Here is a 19,124-nt window from a genome sequence, read left to right as displayed (position 1 = left end):
CATTGCAGCAGCGCTCATGATCATGGAGCAGTCACACCGGGCCATGGCTGAGAGTATCAGCAGCATTGCCTAGGGGCCGTCCGATGTGGCACAGACAGAGGGGAAGGTGGCCTAGTCACCCCCGTCCCATGGAGTAGCCAGAGGGCTATTGGGCACCCTGAGGAAGGAGGAGATGAGGCCCGTGCCCATGCCGGTGACTCCCGAGGGAGGAGGCGGTCATGGGCCCATGCCGGAAAACCGCAGCACCTTAGACTCCCTCCATCCTGTCCCTGGCGCATCTGGTGGGCAGCGGGAAGAATAGGCTGGCACCATGCCACCTGGGGCACCTAAACAGCAGCCTAGCCCATCGAGGCCCGGTCGCCCACAAGATGGCCATCAGGTCACAGGGCGAGAATCACAGCAGGTTGCCTACATGCCTGATGTATCTGCTGGGGATCCACCTAGACATAGCATGAGGGCCCATGAGGCCAGAAAGTTCGACATCAGTTAAGTTGGCGCAGCTATAGTGATCGGGGCTAGGGCACATATCTGTATATATCTTTTCACATTAAACACCTGTTCACACCATTACCACCTGCCCCGGTGCTCCGTCAGATGGGTGTGGGTAGTGGGCTGGTCTAGGCTGGCTAGAGAGGGTATGGGGGGATCACCCAGGTGGACGGTAGGAAGTGCTACCGTGGGCATTGTCACACTACGTGGAGCACCAGAGCTCATCGCAGAGCGGGTTGTCATCATCCTCCATCCAATGGATCATAGCCATTGGTATTGCCAACCCAGGGCCCACGCCCCATAGTGCGGCTGGTATGTATCACGGAGTGCGTTTCAGGTGGGCGGGAGGAGGGCAGGTGAGGGTGGGATGCGGTGTCCGTTGACCTGGCCAATTCGCCCACCACCAAGTCAGTAAACCTGTAGGCGATCGTGTTGTCTCGAAGAGATCGGGGATCATCGAGTGTGCCGTGTTGAAGGCGTCGGTCACACTGCTAGCATATATGATGCACAGCTGATGGCCACATATCAGCTGCACTTTCATCTTCTGGAACCGCTTTTAGTTTGTATAGAGCAGCCTGTCATCTGCAGGTGATCGTAGGGGTGACATGCATCCCATCAATCGCACCCTGGACCCGGAGGATGTTGGCGATGGTGGCAAACCCTGCTGCCTGGGCATCCTGATGGGCTTGGTCCACATAGAAATGGATGTATTGTGCTGACTGGGCACTTAGGGCCTCCGTGACAGCACAGTTGCACCTGTGCACCAAGGTCTGTGAGACCCTGAACACTCGGTGCCTGGAAGGACCCTGTTGCGTAAACGTTCAGGGCGACGGTCACCGGGAGCTGGTGTCGGCCCCATGCCCCCGTGGTGCCAGGTGCACTATGATCTGGCAGATATGTCGGACTGTCCGCATGCTCAGCCAGTCTTCGACGACATGCCTGTTTCGGCAGATCCTCGAATGACAGGTAGCTGCCGATATACGCAAGATCTCATGCGGCAAATCCTTTGCATCTCCCCCTCCTTGGCCTGTTGGGCAGTCGGCTCTCCATCGTCAGTGGCTGTCTTCTATTCCGCTGCTGCTCACTCCACTGCTGCACGTTCCGATGCTGGAGCTTCCTCCTCCACCCCGAGCGGCTCCAGCTTGTACAGCCGCAAGGCTTCCCCAGGGCTGCGGCGACTAGGAGGAAGGCCACTTTTGCTGGTTGTATAGCACGTTTTGCTTTTGTGTAACAATATCCATTGTCTGCAGGGGGTGACAGGCTAACATGTTAGTATGGTGCATACCTCTGTGCCCAACCAGGTCCAAAGGGCAACATGGTGCCCATGGTTGGCACTGCAGACCCTGCCTTCACATGTCACTCCCCCCCCCCACCCCTCCAAAATCCGCAGCCCTTGCTCTGTCAGTGGCGGGAACTGTGTCCTGGCACCTGTCCGTGCTGCAGGGGTAATGTCGGTGTTAACATGTACTAGATGCTGTGGTATGAAGAGGCAAGAGTTCAGCTCCTTTTTCACCAACACACTTTTAATGGTTCAAACTCACTCTGCACAGAACTCTACAGATCATTACAAGATCCAGAGTCTACCTAAAGCCCCTTTACATATCAGCGTCAATCATTGAACACTTAACATAAATGAGACAATCATTGAACACTTAACATAGATGAGACAGCTAATTGCAATGTCTCTTAACCCATTACTTAACAGTCGGCTGGCACTGCCCTTGACAGCGCTAAGTTCCGTGGCCCCCATCCTTTGCCCCCCCTGTAGTGGCTACAGTGGGCATTGCCCTGAGTGGGCCGTCTGATGCCCTGCGGCGGTGCACTGCAAGATGGCTACCTTGCAGACCATGGGGGGACGGGGAGGGCCTCACCACCCCAACCACACATCCCCCCATCACACACAGTTCCCCCCATCACCGCCCCCCCCCCCCCCCACACCAAGCAGGGTCATCCCCCACCCCACCTCAGCCAACCCAGTCAATGTATAGCCCGGCAGCCCATGGTCGCACCTTTCCATGTCCTACCTCCTCTCTCTATCAGCCACGGCGTCAGTTTCACAGTTGTTAAAAGCACAAGTGAATTTCACCATCAGGAGGCATTGGGAGTCCAGTGGAGGCGTAGAATTGCAGGAGCCCTAGAGAATACCAGGTCAGGCCGTCTAATGATATGCCGACGCCGTTTATGTGCATTCTGCAAAGCATTGACGCTGCTGTCGAGGTGACGGAGAATTGCGGTTTGACATGAAAACGGCACCTGCCAAGGTTTCAGTGTCAGAACGAATTCTCCACCCAATCGCGTTACCCGGTTCCGGCGTCAATCGATGGAGAATCCTGCCCAGAATCTGATTAGGCAGAGCCAGCATTGTTTCATGAAGGGGAAATAATGTCTGACAAATTTTTGAAGAGGTATCAGCCAGGGTAGAGAGAGCAGAACTAGTCAATGTTGTATATTTGAATTTTCAAAAGGCATTTGAAAACGTGCTACACAAAAGGCTACTAAGCAATGTAGGAGCTAATGGTGTTGGAGGTAATAGTGTGGCATGGAGAGAGGATTGGCTAACTAACAGGAAGCAGCGAGTAGCGATAAGGGAGTCTTTCTCAGATTAGAGGGCAGTCACCAGTGGAATGTCACAGGGATCAGTGTTGGGACCACAGCTCTTCACTATATATATTAATTATTTGGAGGAAGGAACAAATTTACAGATGATACAAATGGTGAGGGAAGTCAGAACATAGAACATACAGTGCAGAAGGAGGCCATTCAGCCTATCGAGTCTGCACCGACCCACTTAAGCCCTCACTTCCACCCTATCCCCATGATCCAATAACCCCTCCTAACCTTTTTGGTCGCTAAGGGCAATTTATCATGGCCAATCCACCTAACCTGCACGTCTTTGGACTGTGGGTGGAAATTATGTTTCTGTTCACAGGTGAGTGTAGAACTAGAGGGCACAGTTGCAGAATAAGTCAGATTTAAGATGGATTTGAGGAAGAATTTCTTCTCTCAAAGAGTGGTGAATCTTTAGAATGATTTACCCCAGGATGCTGTGGAGGCTGAGCTCTTGAGCATTTTCAAGGCTGAGATCGATAGGTTTTTAATCAGGAAGGGAATTAAGGGTTATGGAGAGAAGGCAGGAAAGTGGAGTGTTAGATCAGCCATGATCGTATTAAATGGCAGAGCACGGTTGAAGGGCTGAATGACCACCTTCTGTTCCTATGTCTTATGGTCTTATGTGGTCTCACAAATGCCCTGTCCAACTGGAGCAAAATTTCCATACATTTATATTCCATTCCCCTTGCAATAAACGGCAACGTTCCATTTGCCTTCCTAATCACTTGCTGTACCTGCATGTTAATCTTTCTTGATTCATGTACTAAGACACGCAGATCACCTCAGAGTTCTTCAATCTCTCACAATTCTGCCACAGTTCTTTGGGAGCGGAAACAGGGAAGATGCAGTATTTGGATAAAGTGAACATAGAACATAGAACAGTACAGCACAGACAGGCACTTTGGCCTTCAATGTTGTGCCGAGCCTTGTCCGAAGCCAAGATCAAGCTATCCCACTCCCTGTCATTCTGGTGTGCTCCATGTGCCTATCCAATAACCGCTTGAAAGTTCCGAAAGTGTCTGACTCCACCATCACAGCAGGCAGTCCATTCCACACCCTAACCACTCTCTGAGTAAAGAACCTACCTCGGACATTCCTCCTATATCTCCCACCCTGAACCCTATAGTTATGCCCCCTTGTAACAGCTACACCCACCTGAGCCAATAGTCTCTGAACGTCCACTCTATCAATCCCTCAATCATCTTATAAACCTTTATTAAACTTTTTAATCACTGCTTTATAATATTTTAGCACTGTTTTATGTCTCAGGTAAATATTTATATCCACAGTGTTTTCCAATTCACACACTTGTAGTTAGACATTATAAGGTCATTCTGTATTCATAGAATCCCTACAGTGCAAAAGGAGACCACTTGGCCCATTGAGTCTGCACTGACCCTCCGAAAGAGCACCCACCCAGAACAACGCCCTATCCACATAACACCACCTAACCTTTTGGAGACCGAGGGGCAATTTAGCGTGGCCAATCCACCTAACCTGCACATCATTGGACTGTGGACAAAACCAGAGCATCCAGAGGAAAGCCACGCAGACACGAGAAAATTTTTGGTCCAAACATTCCAGTTTGGAGAGGTTCTAATGCATTATTATTATTGTTGTTATTGTTTTATTTATGTTGTTGGGGAGATGGGAGATGAAGTGAGACTAAAAAAGGAAAGCCTTTAATTTACAAAGCACTTTTCACTACCACTGGTCATGTCAAATTGTTTCACAGCCAATGAAGCATTTTTGAAGTGTAGTCACTGTTCTAATGTCAGGAATGTAGCAGCCAGCTGCTCATGCAAACTTGACAATGTGACAATGACCAGAAAGCATGTTTGTTATTTTGACTGAGGGGTAAATATTGGCCAGAACACCGAGGATCACTGCCATGCTCTTCTTTGAAATAGCGCAATGGGACATATTTCATCCACCCGAGCAGGCAGATAAGGTCTCAGCTTGATGTCTCATCCAAAAATGACACCTCTGACAGTACAACGCTCCCTCCGTGCTGCACTTTGATTTCAGGCTCAGGTCCTGGAATGGAATTTGAACTGGAACCTTGTGACTGCGCCACAGCTGACCCTCTAACATACCATCACAATGCCAATGCTTCCTCCAGTGCTGCTTCGGACATTTCTTTGCTCTTTGGTCTTAATATCCATGAGGATTACCAGGTTACCAGCCACAAACAATATAGTTTGCTCATCTATGAGTTGAATGTTCACACGCCGAGTGCAGTCGTAGCCAAAAGAATATCTGGGGGTCAGAAATAGTTAAGCAAGGCAAGAGTCAAAGGAAGTTGGAAGGGGAAAACAAACTGTAATTTAGTAATCCGACCATACCATTAATTAAATTAGTGTACACTGATAATTTGGCAAATATTTACACATATTAATTTGGGAAATAGCAGAATGTACTATTCACTATACACTGGGATTAATTGGGAAATAAATGTTAATTATTCTACATTAGGATATAACGTTCTGACAGAAAATGTTTCTGCAGAATGTGAAGCATTTTTGCTGTTTTATTGAAGGATACGAAAAGGTGAGGAGATCTTCCGGAATTTCGGAGTCCGGGGTGATGAATGGTTTTGAGTATACATCTTCATACTCATAGAAGAAGGTATCTGAAAGGACTTTTTCTAATTGTTTTCTGCTTTGTTCCTGGTCCGCACCCTCCTCCTGCTCCTCTGCAGCTTCCACTGTAGTTAAAATAATATCACATGTTTGGTTCTTTTGCAAGAAGTGCTCATACAGTTATTTCGGTTAACTGTACACTTCCGCTTACATAATCGAGACATCTATCGAATAATGAGTACAAGTTCCTGGCACAGACCAGAATTGGGTGGAATTTTCAAATCAGACTTCCAGTCAATACAGTCAAACTTGTAGAAGGGCAGAAATGTCCTTCATTGCTAGAGGGATGGAGTTTAAGACTAGGGAGGTTACGCTGCAATTGTATAATGTGTTAGTGAGGCCACACCTGGAGTATTGAGCATAAGAACATAAGAACTAGGAGCAGGAGTAGGCCATCTGGCCCCTCGAGCCTGCTCCGCCATTCAGTGAGAGTATGGCTGATCTTTTGTGGACTCAGCTCACTTTCCAGCCCGAACACCATAACCCTTAATCCCTTTATTCTTGTGTTCAGTTTTGGTCTCCTAACCTGAGAAAGGACGTACTGGCGCTGGAGGGTGTGCAGAGGAGATTCACTAGGTTAATCCCAGAGCTGGAGAGGTTGGATTACGACGAGAGGTTGAGTAGACTGGGACTGTACTCGTTGGAATTTAGAAGGATGAGGGGGGATCTTATAGAAACATATAAAATTGTGAAGGGAATAGATAGGATAGATGCGGGCAGGTTGTTTCCACTGGCGGGTGAAAGCAGAACTAGGGGGCATAGCCTCAAAATAAGGGGAAGTAGATTTAGGACTGAGTTTAGGAGGAACTTCTTCACCCAAAGCGTTGTGAATCTATGGAATTCCTTGCCCTGTGAAGCAGTTGAGGCTCCTTCATTAAATGTTTTTAAGATAAAGATAGATAGTTTTTTGAAGAATAAAGGGATTAAAGGTTATGGTGTTCAGGCCGGAAAGTGGAGCTGAGTCCACAAAAGATCAGCCATGATCTCATTGAATGGCGGAGCAGGCTCAATGGGCCATATGGCCTACTCCTGCTCCTAGTTAGAACATAGAACAGTACAGCACAGAACAGGCCCTTCGGCCCTCGATGTTGTGCCGAGCAATGATCACCCTACTCAAACCCACGTATCCACCCTATACCCGTAACCCAACCCCCCTTAACCTTACTTTTTTTAGGACACTACGGACAATTTAGCATGGGCAATCCACCTAACCCGCACATCTTTGGACTGTGGGAGGAAACCGGAGCACCCGGAGGAAACCCACACACACACGGGGAGGACGTGCAGACTCCGCACAGACAGTGACCCAGCCGGGAATCGAACCTGGGACCCTGGAGCTGTGAAGCATTTATGCTAACCACCATGCTACCGTTCTTAAACAGTTCTTATGTTCTTAAACCAAATTTCTGCAGGAGTGGGCTTTGCCACAGCTGTTTAAATGAGTCAAAGCATTAGCAACCTGCTTTCAAGTGTTCTGGTGTAAGGAACTCTCCTTTGATTAGTTAAATAGTTCTGAGGGGTTCAAACTTGAGTATATACTGTCCATATACAGTTTACTACTCAGTAATGGGGGACAACCATTCCCTGATTCAATCTTCATGACAATGCCTTGACCAGAGTCAAACTGCCTGATGTGAATTTAAAAAGCTTGGCAATTAACTATTCTCTGGTACATTCCCTATGGCAAAGCCTCCACCTGCTAACACTCTTCTCACACATTATAAACTGTTGTTGCTTTGAGATTTGGTATTCTTGAGAATCTGTCCCGCGAGCTGGACAAAAAGATTCAAAAGCACATCTCTTTTTTCAGCAATGCAGTAATTAATATGGTTATAAAATAAACTTAGACCTCCCGTTGCAGACCCAAGATGATCAGGTGAGTTCTGTAGGTGTTTTTCTTCTGACCACCTGTGTCAATTTGGCCCACACTGTTCTAGGGAAACACTACTTAGCCCTCCCACTGAGTCCTGAACCTTCTCCTTTGACATCATGTTCTGTCACCTGATGCTCAGCAATATGCAAGAAACTGTGATTCCTCAATACGAACTTCCAGGCTACGAAATAATAACTGTTTCAATGATACAAAGAACAGGAGATGTCTTGGCTACTTATCTACTGGACGTTCCTCATTCTTACTGTCAAACTGTGATATTTAAACCGATTTTAGTTTATCGGCGTCTTAGGATGTGAACCTAAAATGGATGACTTGACTCAAAGCTGAAAATGGTTTGATTAGCGAGAATGACAAAGCAGATTCTGAAATTTCCGATGCACCACCAACCTCCCCACCTCATCCAATGAACTTTTCTGAACTCTAGTTTATTTATTTTCAACTGTGTTAACCTACTAGCTGGATCACCTTGCGTCTACAGCCTAAAAAATAATAAAGTAGCAACGTTTACTGAATTTTGCTGAGGTGAGGACCCACCGCTGCTGCCGGGCCAACCATCCTATTAAAGAGAGTGTCCCACTCTCAAAGCTGCCGGTCAAATCAGAGTGCTGGCAGTGTGGCAGCCTCTGCAGTGTGGTGGTCACTGCCGGAGCTATACCTGGATGAACAGAATATAATGATTGACCTGCACCCTCACAGGGGTGGTGTCCAAGGCATGGTTCAGTCAGTGACGGCCATGACGGAGCACCTCAAAAGTATGTCCCAGTTGTTGGGATGCATGTCCTTGACACACGTGGACCTTTCCAAGGTGCTGTAGAGCATGTTCCCGCCTCAGGTGGGCATTGCCGAGGAACTGCGTAGCGTCCCATTCTCAGGTGGGCATTGCTGAGGCGCTCCAGAGCATGTCCTGATCGCTGAGGACCATGTTCCAGGTGCAGGTGGATATTGGCGAGGCTTTGCAGAGCATGGCCTGCTCACAGAGGGGCATCACTGAGGGTATCGACACCATGGTGCAGATATGAGGGAGCCACCAGGGCTGGCAGAGCCAGATAATGCAGGGACATCTGGAGCTCAATCCAGCTACCCCTCCATCGCAAGGTGACCCCCAGAGCCCTACAGTCACAAACCAGGAGGAGGGAGAGCTGGTGTCAACCTGGAGCTTCCCTATGGGGTGGCAACAGCGGCTCCAGCACCTGAGCTCCCCCCAAGTCCCCCCCCTCCACCTGACAAACATGCGTCTCAGAGTCAGCGTCCAGAACATGTGGCACAGTAGGGCATGTACCGCTGGTAGATGGGCAGGAGCTCTCCGGCCCCAATGCCCGAAGAGGGCATGCGCCTGAGGCATCGAAGGTCATAAGGCTTGGTAAGCAGCAGGCTGCCTCCATCACTGATGTGCATTCTGGGGACACACCTAGATGTAGCGGCATTGCACGGAGGGCCAAACAGCTAGAGGATCGATGAAACGGCACTGAGGTAGAGAAGGGGGAGGGATGTGGTGGAGGGAAGGAACGAGGATAGAATGGGAGCCACACCATCGGTGCTAGTTGGGGTCACAAGTATACAACAATAAAAGATGCTGCACCCGAGACATGTGGAGCCTCTGGCACGTTATTCAACCCCCTCTTCCCTCCACCATGTGCTGGTGACGGGTGTGAGCGTGAACTTAGCAGATAGACCGGAGTCAGACTATTTTATAGAGAGTGGTGCACCAGTGCTGAGCTCACAGTGGGTTATCATCATCCTCCTGCCTTTGGCATGGACCCACTGACAGTGCCGACACAGACCATTACTATGGAGTGATGTAACACAAACCCTGGGAGGGTGGAACAGGGCAGATGATGGGGGCATGGGTGTGTTGGGACTGTGGGTAGCAAGGGGGTGGTGAAAGGGAGTGAGCTGACAGACAAAGCAGCATCCTATGTGAAGCGGGTATGCCAGATCCTCGCTACCGCAGCCTGATTTCCATTCTCCGGCTAGTCCTGTGGGTCCTCTCCAGGCTAGTCTTCCAGTCCCTCCTGGTCCAGCTCATCCTCGTCCTCCTCTGATGAGGCTGGTTTAGCTCACAAGGCTAAATCTCTGGCTTTTAAAGCAGACCAAGCAGGCCAGCAGCACGGTTCGATTCCCGTACCAGCCTCCCCGGACAGGCGCCGAAATGTGGCGACTAGGGGCTTTTCACAGTAACTTCTTTGAAGCCTACTCGTGACAATTAGGCGATTTTCATTTTCATGTCCCTCCTCCTCCATTTCCAGCACATTGTCCCACTGCTGAGTCAGGTTGTGGCGGGCACAGCAGACTAATACAAAGCGGGGGACCTTCTGGGGGGGGGGGGGTTACTGCAGTGCATCACAGGAGTGGTTAAGGCATCGGAAAGGAATTTTAAGCAGTCTGATGCACCGCTCAATGACAGACCGGGTGGCCACATGGTCCTCATTTTTTCGGGTCTTTTCCTCAGTTCTCTGGCCTCCGCATTGGCGTCATTAGCCAGGTCCTCAGCGTGTACCCCTTATACCCCAAGAACCAACTGGTCACCCCGGGGTGTCCCTCGAAATGCCGGGGACCTCCGACTGCCCCATGCACGACTGTCATGCATGCCCGCTGGGAAGCGGCACACTTGTACATGATCTTCAAGTGGTGGTCACACACAAGTTGAAAATTCAGGGAGTAGAACCAGTTCCTGTTGATGAAGGGTACATGCGCGCCATCTATTACCCCCTTGACCTCAGGCATCCCGGCGTCAGTGGAGAATTTTTCTGCCCGGGCACCCTGTTCGGCTTTGTCCAGGTCACAGTTAATATAGTTAACTGCCCAGGCAAACAGGGCATCCATGACTTCACGGATGCATGTGTGGGTTGAAATATCATAGAATCATAGAATTCACAGGGCAGAAGCAAGCCATTCGGCCCATCGAGTCTGCACTGGCCCTTGGAATTAGCACCCCACTTAAGCCCACACCCGTAACCCCACTTAATCTTTTTGGACACTAAGGGTAATTTAACATGGCCAATCCACCTAACCTGCACATCTTTGGACTGTGGGAGGAAACCGGAGCACCCGGAGGAAACCCAGGCAGACACGGGGAGAACATGCAGACTCCGCACAGACTGTGACCCAAGCCGGGAATCGAACCTGGGACCCTGGAGCTGTGAAGCAACTATGCTAACCACTGTGCTACCGTGCTGCCCTTATATGCCACACAAGTCCTCACCCGAGCCCGAGAATGAACCCAAGGTGTAAAGGTTCAGGGCTGTGGTGACTTTGATGGCCACTGGGAGCAAGTATCCTCCTCCTCCACATGGACATGCCACAGATGCCGCACCATCCCCTTGTTGAGGCGGAGCCGCCTGCAGCACATGTTGTTTGTCATCTGTTCGAAGGACCAGCAACGCTCGTACGCCTTGGGCCATCGCCCTCTGGGTTCCTCCCTGGCCTGATGGGCAGTCGGGTCCTCAGGGTGCGGGGCAGGCCCATGCACATGGGGCACAACCTCAAGCCTCTGTTGACACTGCTGCCTCCCCCTTCTCTGGTGCCCGGTGTCGCCTGCCACCAGCACTGTGAGGGCAGCTTCTGCAGGGGCAGAATCCAAGATAACATCCATCTCGTGTAATATCTGTAAGGCATGGACAAGGGTGAGGATCAGTTGTGGCATCCAGGCCGGTACTCTCCAGTCCCCCATGGCTCCGCCCCCCCCCCCCTCACCACACCACCACCACCCCAACCCCCACCCCCCAACCTCACATCCCTTGCCATCACTCAGGGTGCCATCCAACACGCCCTGCACACGAGTCCCCGGACACAACGGGAGCCCCCGGCACCTGACACCGGACACCCGCTGATAACATTACCTGGACCGGGCACTAGTTCGCTCCCCAGTCCACGCACCCACCCTCTGTTTGCAGGGAGGTCGTCAGTGTTGAGGCCCAGCTCTTGGGTGTTGGATGTTGGGTTAGGGGCCTCTGTGGTGCTGAAGCCTCCGATGTTCAGGCGGAGTGTTCGGGCCTCACGGTCTGGTTGGGATGCGAGAGAGTAATCCTCACATGCAACATGGCACATCTACCCACAGGAATCCACTGGGGGTTGTGAAGTGCTCACATTACTAAGATTGCCAATTCCCTATTGGCATAGCCCTCAGCTGTGTGCCCGTAGGCCACCATGGTCAGTGGGAGTTATGATGGGAGGTCAGTGGGACAGATAGGCAGTAGCTAGAGCTGCCCCTGTTAGGGATATGAATGATCCAGAAGGTGGCATGGTGGACCTATGTTGTAGGGAGCCCCACCCACCCCTTGCCCAGGGATGACCCCCCCCCCCACCCAGGCTACCCCCGTTCTGCACTCAGGGGCTCTTCGCCCCACTCCCATATCCTCCCCCCACGGCCTCGTCCACTCCTGGGATATTCACCCCCTTTCCTTCCACCCTGTCCCCTCCTGTTGTATTCCCCCCGCCGAGCGATGGGCCAACAACCCCAGTCGGGATCGGCAATGGCTACTCACCCCCTCGGATCCCCATAGCAGTTTCTCTGCCAGATTCATGTTTTTAAAAGGATGTTAATCGGCGCCCACGTGACCACTTGCGGGGAAGGCGGTTAGATCACGGAGGCCGTTAGATAGGGGGCCATTCCTGTTAATTGTATGGAAATTGACTTTAATTGGTGATTACTGGTTTCTCGCCATGCCGTGGTGGGATCCTCATCTCACCAACAGGAGCGAGCCGGTTAGATCCCAAACTGATTGGCACCCAGCACAGTTTCCAATTTTGGTCACACTCGCTATCTATCGGCCGTGCCGCACTCTCACTCGAGGGCGATGCAGCCATTCAATCACCCCTTTATTTATCTCTGTTTGCTATCAAGAGGAAACATGCCACTTGTTTGTCATGGAATAGTTTCTTCTCGAGTTTATGGCCCAAAAAGTAAGGCTGTTGCAAAGATGGGGTGGCACAAGATGAATTGCATCCTATAGTCAATAGAAGGAGTGAATTTTAGACCATCTCCAAAAAAGGGAGTGCCGGATAGTGAGTTGTGAGGTTAAAAGTTAGCGAATTAGAGCACCCATTGACATAGTATGACCATGGCTTCTGGGGAATGATTCTTCTAGACACAGTTCAACATCATTTCAAAGACGAAGAAGAGAGACATCGCCTATGCTGACAACACCAAGATTTCCAGGGATCTTGAGAGATGAGAATGGGCAGCGTGGTGGCACAATGGAGCATCAGGGACCCGGGTTCAATTCCGGCCTTAGATGAGTGTGTTGAGTTTGCGCATTCTCCCTGTGTCTGCGTGGGTTTCCTCTGAGGTCTCCGGTTTCCTCCCACAATACAAAGATATGGAAGTTAGGAGGATTGGCCATGCTAAATTGTCCCTTCGTGTCCAGGGATGTGTGGATTAAATTGGGTTACGAGGTTGCAGGGATAGAGTGGGAGCCTGGTTAGGGTGCTTTTTCAGAGAGTGGGTGGGGACTTGATGGGCTGAATGGCCTCCTTCTGCATTGTAGGTTTCTTTTTTTTTATAAATTTAGATTACCCAATTATTTTTTCCAATTAAGGGGCAATTTAGCGTGGCCAATCCACCTACTCTGCACATTTTTGGGTTGTGGGGGCGAAACCCACGCAGACACGGGGAGAATGTGCAAACTCCACACGGACAGTGACCCAGAGCCAGGATCGAACCTGGGACCTCAGCGCCGTGAGGCAGTTGTGCTAACCACTAGGCCACCGTGCTGCCCTCATTGTAGGTTTTCTATGAGAAACTTCTATGTTGTCTTCACTGCTTTTTATTAAGTATATGTAAAATCTTGCTTAATAAATTCCACTTGATTCATAAATACCAATTATTGGTACCTTGTAGAGGTCAAACACAGCTAAGGAACCTAGTGTTGGGAATAAAGCATTCAGGTTGAAGAGTTTGTCTTAATTAGAGGGGTTTTGTCCCTCAAAATCCTTAACCTTACAGCCATACTGAATAATACTGGACTTCCTCCATCAGGCAGGAGAGACAAAAGTCTGAGAACATGCACAAACAGACTAAAAAAACAGCTCTGCCCTGCTGTTACCAGACTCCTAAACGACTCTCTTATGGACTCACCTGATTAACACTGCACCCCTGTATGCTTCACCCGATGCTGGCACTTATGTATACATTGTATACCTTGTGTTGCCCTATTATGTATTTCTTCTTTTTTCTTTTCTTTTCATGCACTTAATGATCTGTTGAGCTGCTCGCAGAAGAATACTTTTCACTGCACCTCGTTATACGTGACAATAAACAAAATCCAAATCTATATTTCAGTATATTCTATTTCCTTCCCTTGGGTGGGATTCTCCCAGCCCGGGGCCGGGCCGGAGAATCCCCTCAACCGGGTCACGCTGGCCTAACGCCGGCATGTATGACACGGCGCCGGTCGTTGGCCAGGCCGACGATTCTCCGGCCCGGATGGGCCGAGCAGCCGCTCTAAAAAGGCAGAGTCCCGCCGGAGCCATCCACACCTGGTCGCAGCCGGCGGGAACTCTGTGCGCAGGGTCGGGGGGCAGCCTGTGGGGGTGTGGGAGGAGGAGGGCTCCGACCCCGGGGGGCCTCCGATAGGGCCTGGCCCGCGATCGGGGCCCACCGATGGGCAGGCCGGCCTCTCGCTCCCTGGTCCTATGCGTCGGGGCCAGCGCGTTGAGGGAAGCCACCGCACATGTTGGCGCCGGCTCCACTGCGCGCAGGGATGGGAGGCTGGAGTGGCGTGAACTACTCCAGCACCGTGCTGGCCCTCTGTAGCGGCCAGAATCGGTACACCCAGCGGCCCGTTCACGCCCTCGTGAAACGCAACGCCGTTTCAGACGGCGTGGACACTCTGCCGCCAAATGGGAGAATCCCACCCTTGATCTTTTCTATTCTCTACCTGTTGACCCATTACTGCAAACAGAAGGCTCTGCCATTGTTTCAAATGATCTTTCAGTTCCTGAATCTGGTTTTGAACCAACTGTTTCCCTGCTATTCTCTACGAGTCCCAGCTTCTCTCCCACCTCTCCTCACAATGCATCAGCTTTCTGACCTTGATCTTCAATCTACGTGGTAAGTAACATGGAAACTCACAAATGATGCTTCTTTTCCCTTTAACTTTCATAGATCATAGAATTTACAGTGCAGAAGGAGGCCACCTGGCCCATTGGGTCCGCACCAGCTCTTGGAAAGAGCACCCCACTTAACCCCTCACCTCCACCCTGTCCCCGTAACCCTAACCCCACCTAACCTAAGGGCAATTTAACATAGCCAATCCATGCACAACCTGCACATCTTTGGACTATTGGTGGAAACCGGAGCACCCGGAGGAAACCCACGCAGACACGTGGAGAACATGCAGACTGCATACAGTCACCCAAGGCTGGAATCGACTTCAGGTCCTGGCGCTGTGAGGCCGCTGTGCCGCCCATTCTGCCAAAAACACCAGGAATAAATGTAAAAACAAAATGGCAACAAGCAGATATGGAGGGATTTTCCTGAGTTCATCTGATTTGTTCAGGCAAATCAGACAATTGCAACTGGAAACCTGGGTGGAGATGGGTGTTGTCAGAATTGCATCCACATGGGCAGCACGGTAGCATTGTGGATAGCATAATTGCTTCACAGCTCCAGGGTCCCAGGTTCAATTCCGGCTTGGGTCACTGTCTGTGCGGAGTCTGCACATCCTCCCCTTGTGTGCGTGGGTTTCCTCCGGGTGCTCCGGTTTCCTCCCACAGTCCAAAGATGTGCAGGTTAGGTGAATTGGCCATGATAAATTGCCCTTAGTGTCCAAAATTGCCCTTAGTGTTAGGTGGGGTTACTGGGTTATGGGGATAGGGTGGAGGTGTTGACCTTGGGTAGGTTGCTCTTTCCAAGAGCCAGTGCTGACTCGATGGGCTGAATGGCCTCCTTCTGCACTGTAAATTCTATGTAAATTACATTAGATGCAGTTTGCGGTCATGGAGATCCAGCATTTAGATCAAGCCACAGACATTTAACTTTTCTTCATTTATTCATGGAATGTGGGCAGCGCAGGCTGTGCCTGCATTTATTGCCCACACCGGAGGGCATTTAAGAGTCAATGTAGGCCAGACCAGGGCAGCATGGTAGCACAGTGGTTAGCACAGTTTCTTCACAGCTCCAGGTTCGATTCCCAGCTTGGGTGACTGTCTGTGTGGAGTCTGCACGTTCTCCCCGTATCTGTGTGGGTTTCCTCCAGGTGCTCCGGTTTCCGCCCACAGTCCAAAGATGTGCAGGTTAGGTGGATTGGCCATGTTAAATTGTCCTTAGGTTAGGTGGGGTTACTCGTTTACAGGGATAGGGTGGAGGTGAGTGCTTAAGTGGGGTGCTCTTTCCGAGAGCCGGTCTCGCTCTCGCCCCCACAACCCAAAGATGTGCAAGGTAGGTGGATTGAATACGCTCCATTGCCCCTTAATTGGAAAAAATTAATTGGTTACTCTAAATTTTAATAAAAACTCTGATAAGAATACCTAACGATACAGATCAAAGGAAGGGAAATGAAGTTAAGGTACAGATTAGCATTGATCTGACCGAATGGTAGAACTGGCTAAAGAACCTGAATCACCAACTCGTGTTCAAATATTCCTGGGTGAGGTCACAATATTTTTTATATTTCAGCAAGATCTTAACCTATCTCCTACATTTCTTTTATCTGGAGGTACATTTATTGCCATAAGCTGTTGTGCCAATTTTATTTGCCTTCAGTACTATTACTGATAGGTCTTTTGGTGCAGTGAGTAGCATTCCTGCCTCTGAGCCAGAAGCTTCAAGTTCGACTCCTACCCCAGGACTTGATGATCAAGGAAGATGGGTTCATATCGCAACCAAACAGGTGGATTATCAACCTGCAAAATCCATCCAAAACGCGCTAACAGCTAGCAGTCACAGCGGGAGAGATTTCTGGTCAGGCACCTGAAGCATGGCCACAGGTGGAGCAATTGAAATAAGGGATGCACCAGAGGCCCAAATTGGAGCACAGAGGTTTCATGGCTTGAGGAGGTTACAGAGTTAGGGAAGGACAAGGCCCAGGACGTCTTGAAAAAAAGGACGAGGCTTTGAAAATTACTTTGAAAAGAAGAGACCGAATAGAAGTGTACGACTCCTGGATGAAGCATGACAAGAAATCTGAAAAGGACATAGACATAATGGTCCTGGTTTCTCACCTCCTTCTTCAGTTGGATCTGCTGTTCCAGCTTCTTGCTCATAATTTTCATCTTGCAGGTCAAAATCAAAATCATCAGAAACTTGGGTCTCATTGGCTGGATCATCATCTTTTTCTCTGGTTATTTTGACAAACAGAAAAAGGAGGAAATCTAATATATTGCAACAATCACAAAGGACATAATCTTCTAAAACCATGCTCACACCGTCTACTTTCACACATTTCCAGGTATCGTCTATATTAAAATCAGGATGACCAGTCATCCAACCTCCCAGATGTACTCTTCACCTGGCCCCAGCAGTGTTACATTGTGATGCTCCTTGTCCTTTTTGAATGGAGATTTTGCCCCTCACGTGAAAGTCTCTAACCTGCAATATTTTGAGGGCCTGGCACCATCACACAGCCACTGGATAGCACGGCACAGCTCTGAGCTGAGTCAGTCAAGTGTGAACTCTTCACATCCGAAAAACCTGGGCCATAATTCTTCGGCCATCGGAATTCACTTTTCCCGTTGGCAAAGCGCTCCCGCCAATGGGTTTCCAGGCAGTGTGGAAAGGTTTCAATGGGAAATCCTAGTGACAAGCAGCAGTATAGAAACTTGCCGCAAGCGAACGGTGTGCGACCGAGAAACACGTGCGGAGGGGGTCCAGAGAATCCCGCCCCCTGCACCTGTTTTTGGAAAATATTTCAAATTCATTCCTCTTTGGGTTACAATGGGTTACTCCTCCCTATCTTTAAACCACTCTTCCTCCTTCAGCAACCCATTGACCAGATGTTGGATTATTTTACTCTGTTTCAGACAAGGCTGCATTTACGACGATAAGTATATACAGCTAATACAAATATAAATGGGCTGACATGGAGTCGTAAAGTCGGAACCAATGTCTTAAATCCGAAACAGGGGGCGCGATTCTCCCAGAGGGGGAGAAATCGTAAGGCTGGCGTCAAATCCGGGCAGGTTTGACGCCAGCCCCCCCTCCCCGACCGGGAACCGATTCTGGTCCCCGGTCGGGGCTAGCATGCCGCCGCCGTAAACTCCGGCATCGTGGGCTTAACGAATTTCGTTAAGCCCGCTTGCCAGAGTTTGCGCCGGCTGACGCGTCATATGACGTCAGCCGCGCATGCGCGGATTGGAAGACTCCAACCCGCGCATGCGCGGATGACGTCATTGCGCATTTGCGTGAAACCCGCGCATGCGCGGGCCGGGATGCCCCTCAGCCGCCCCGCGAAGTGATACAGCGGGGCGGCGGAGGGACAAAGAGTGCGCGGGCATCGTACCCGCTGCCCGCGATCGGTGCCCACTGATCGCGGGCCCATGGCACCCTTGGCACGGCCGTGGTACTGCCGTGCCAATCGTGCCATGGTTTTAAAAATCGGGATTTTACGGCCGTTTTTACGAACGGCCAGACCAGGTGTGTTTGCCATTCGTAAAAACAGCCGTAAGGGCTGGGAACTCGGCCCATCGGACAGCTGAGAATCGCTGCTGGCCGTAAAAAAAACAGCGGCAGCGATTCGTATCGGGAGTCGGGCAGGGGGGGGGGGGGGGGGGGGGAGAATAGCAGGAGGGCGTCGGACGAGCGTGGCCATAAAATTTTACGAGCCACGCTATTCTCCGCACCGTCGTGAGTGCGGAGAATTGCGCCCAGGGTGTCACTTGATAAGCAGTGTAAGTGCAGTTTGTTGTCACTCGAATGTTAATATCGAGAACTGCCTGCACGCTTCCACTCTCCCTCCCCACACACTTCTCACACACACACCCCCTCAGACACACTCACGCCCTCAGACACACTCAATCCCTCAGACACACTCAATCCCTCTCTCTTGGGCATGCTTTCTATTTCTCATTTTCCGGCCCAGTGTACTCTCTTGCGTACTTCTCACTCACTCACTCACACTCTCTCTCTCTCACACTCATTCTCATGTACTCTCTCACACACAATTTCTTACACTCACACACAATTTCTTACACTCACACACACTTTTCATCTCTCACTCACACTTTTTAAACACACACGTTTCCTCTCACTCGATATTTAACTCACCAAGTTCTTTCTCCATGTTTGACAGGTTGCCGGGGTAACGTCCACATCCGGGACTGAGGGAAATCCCGGTGCTGGTCAGGGTTAGAAAAGAGCAATTAGAGATGCGGTTTGGTGCGTGTCTCCCCTCCCCCCGCTGAATGACCCCTCCCTACTCCCAAACCCCTCCCTCCCCCTCACTCCCAATCCCCTCCCTCCCCCCTCACTCCCAATCCCCTCCCTCCCCCCTCACTCCCAATCCCCTCCCTCCCCCCTCACTCCCAATCCCCTCCCTCCTCCCAATCCTCTC

The 19,124-nt window shown here is 50.5% G+C and overlaps 1 protein-coding gene across 1 annotated transcript in view; it reads right to left on the bottom strand.

Annotated features, from left to right (window-relative positions):
• Positions 1–16,993, bottom strand: part of LOC119969120 (cilia- and flagella-associated protein 44) — a 338,226-nt gene extending 321,233 nt beyond the window's left edge. The window contains exons 1-3 of the mRNA XM_038802337.1: positions 16,798–16,993; positions 5,644–5,806; positions 5,196–5,358 (exon numbers count right to left, since the gene is read on the bottom strand). Coding sequence (XP_038658265.1) covers positions 5,196–5,358; positions 5,644–5,806; positions 16,798–16,993 — 522 coding nt within the window. The remainder of the gene's footprint in view (positions 1–5,195; positions 5,359–5,643; positions 5,807–16,797) is intronic.
• Positions 16,994–19,124: the final 2,131 nt, after the last annotated feature.

The sequence above is a fragment of the Scyliorhinus canicula genome, chromosome 7 (genome assembly GCF_902713615.1).
Source record: "Scyliorhinus canicula chromosome 7, sScyCan1.1, whole genome shotgun sequence".
NCBI classification, from domain to species: Eukaryota; Metazoa; Chordata; class Chondrichthyes; order Carcharhiniformes; family Scyliorhinidae; genus Scyliorhinus; species Scyliorhinus canicula.
Note: the sequence above shows the minus strand (reverse complement) of the source record. Positions and strands in the feature narration are given on the sequence as shown.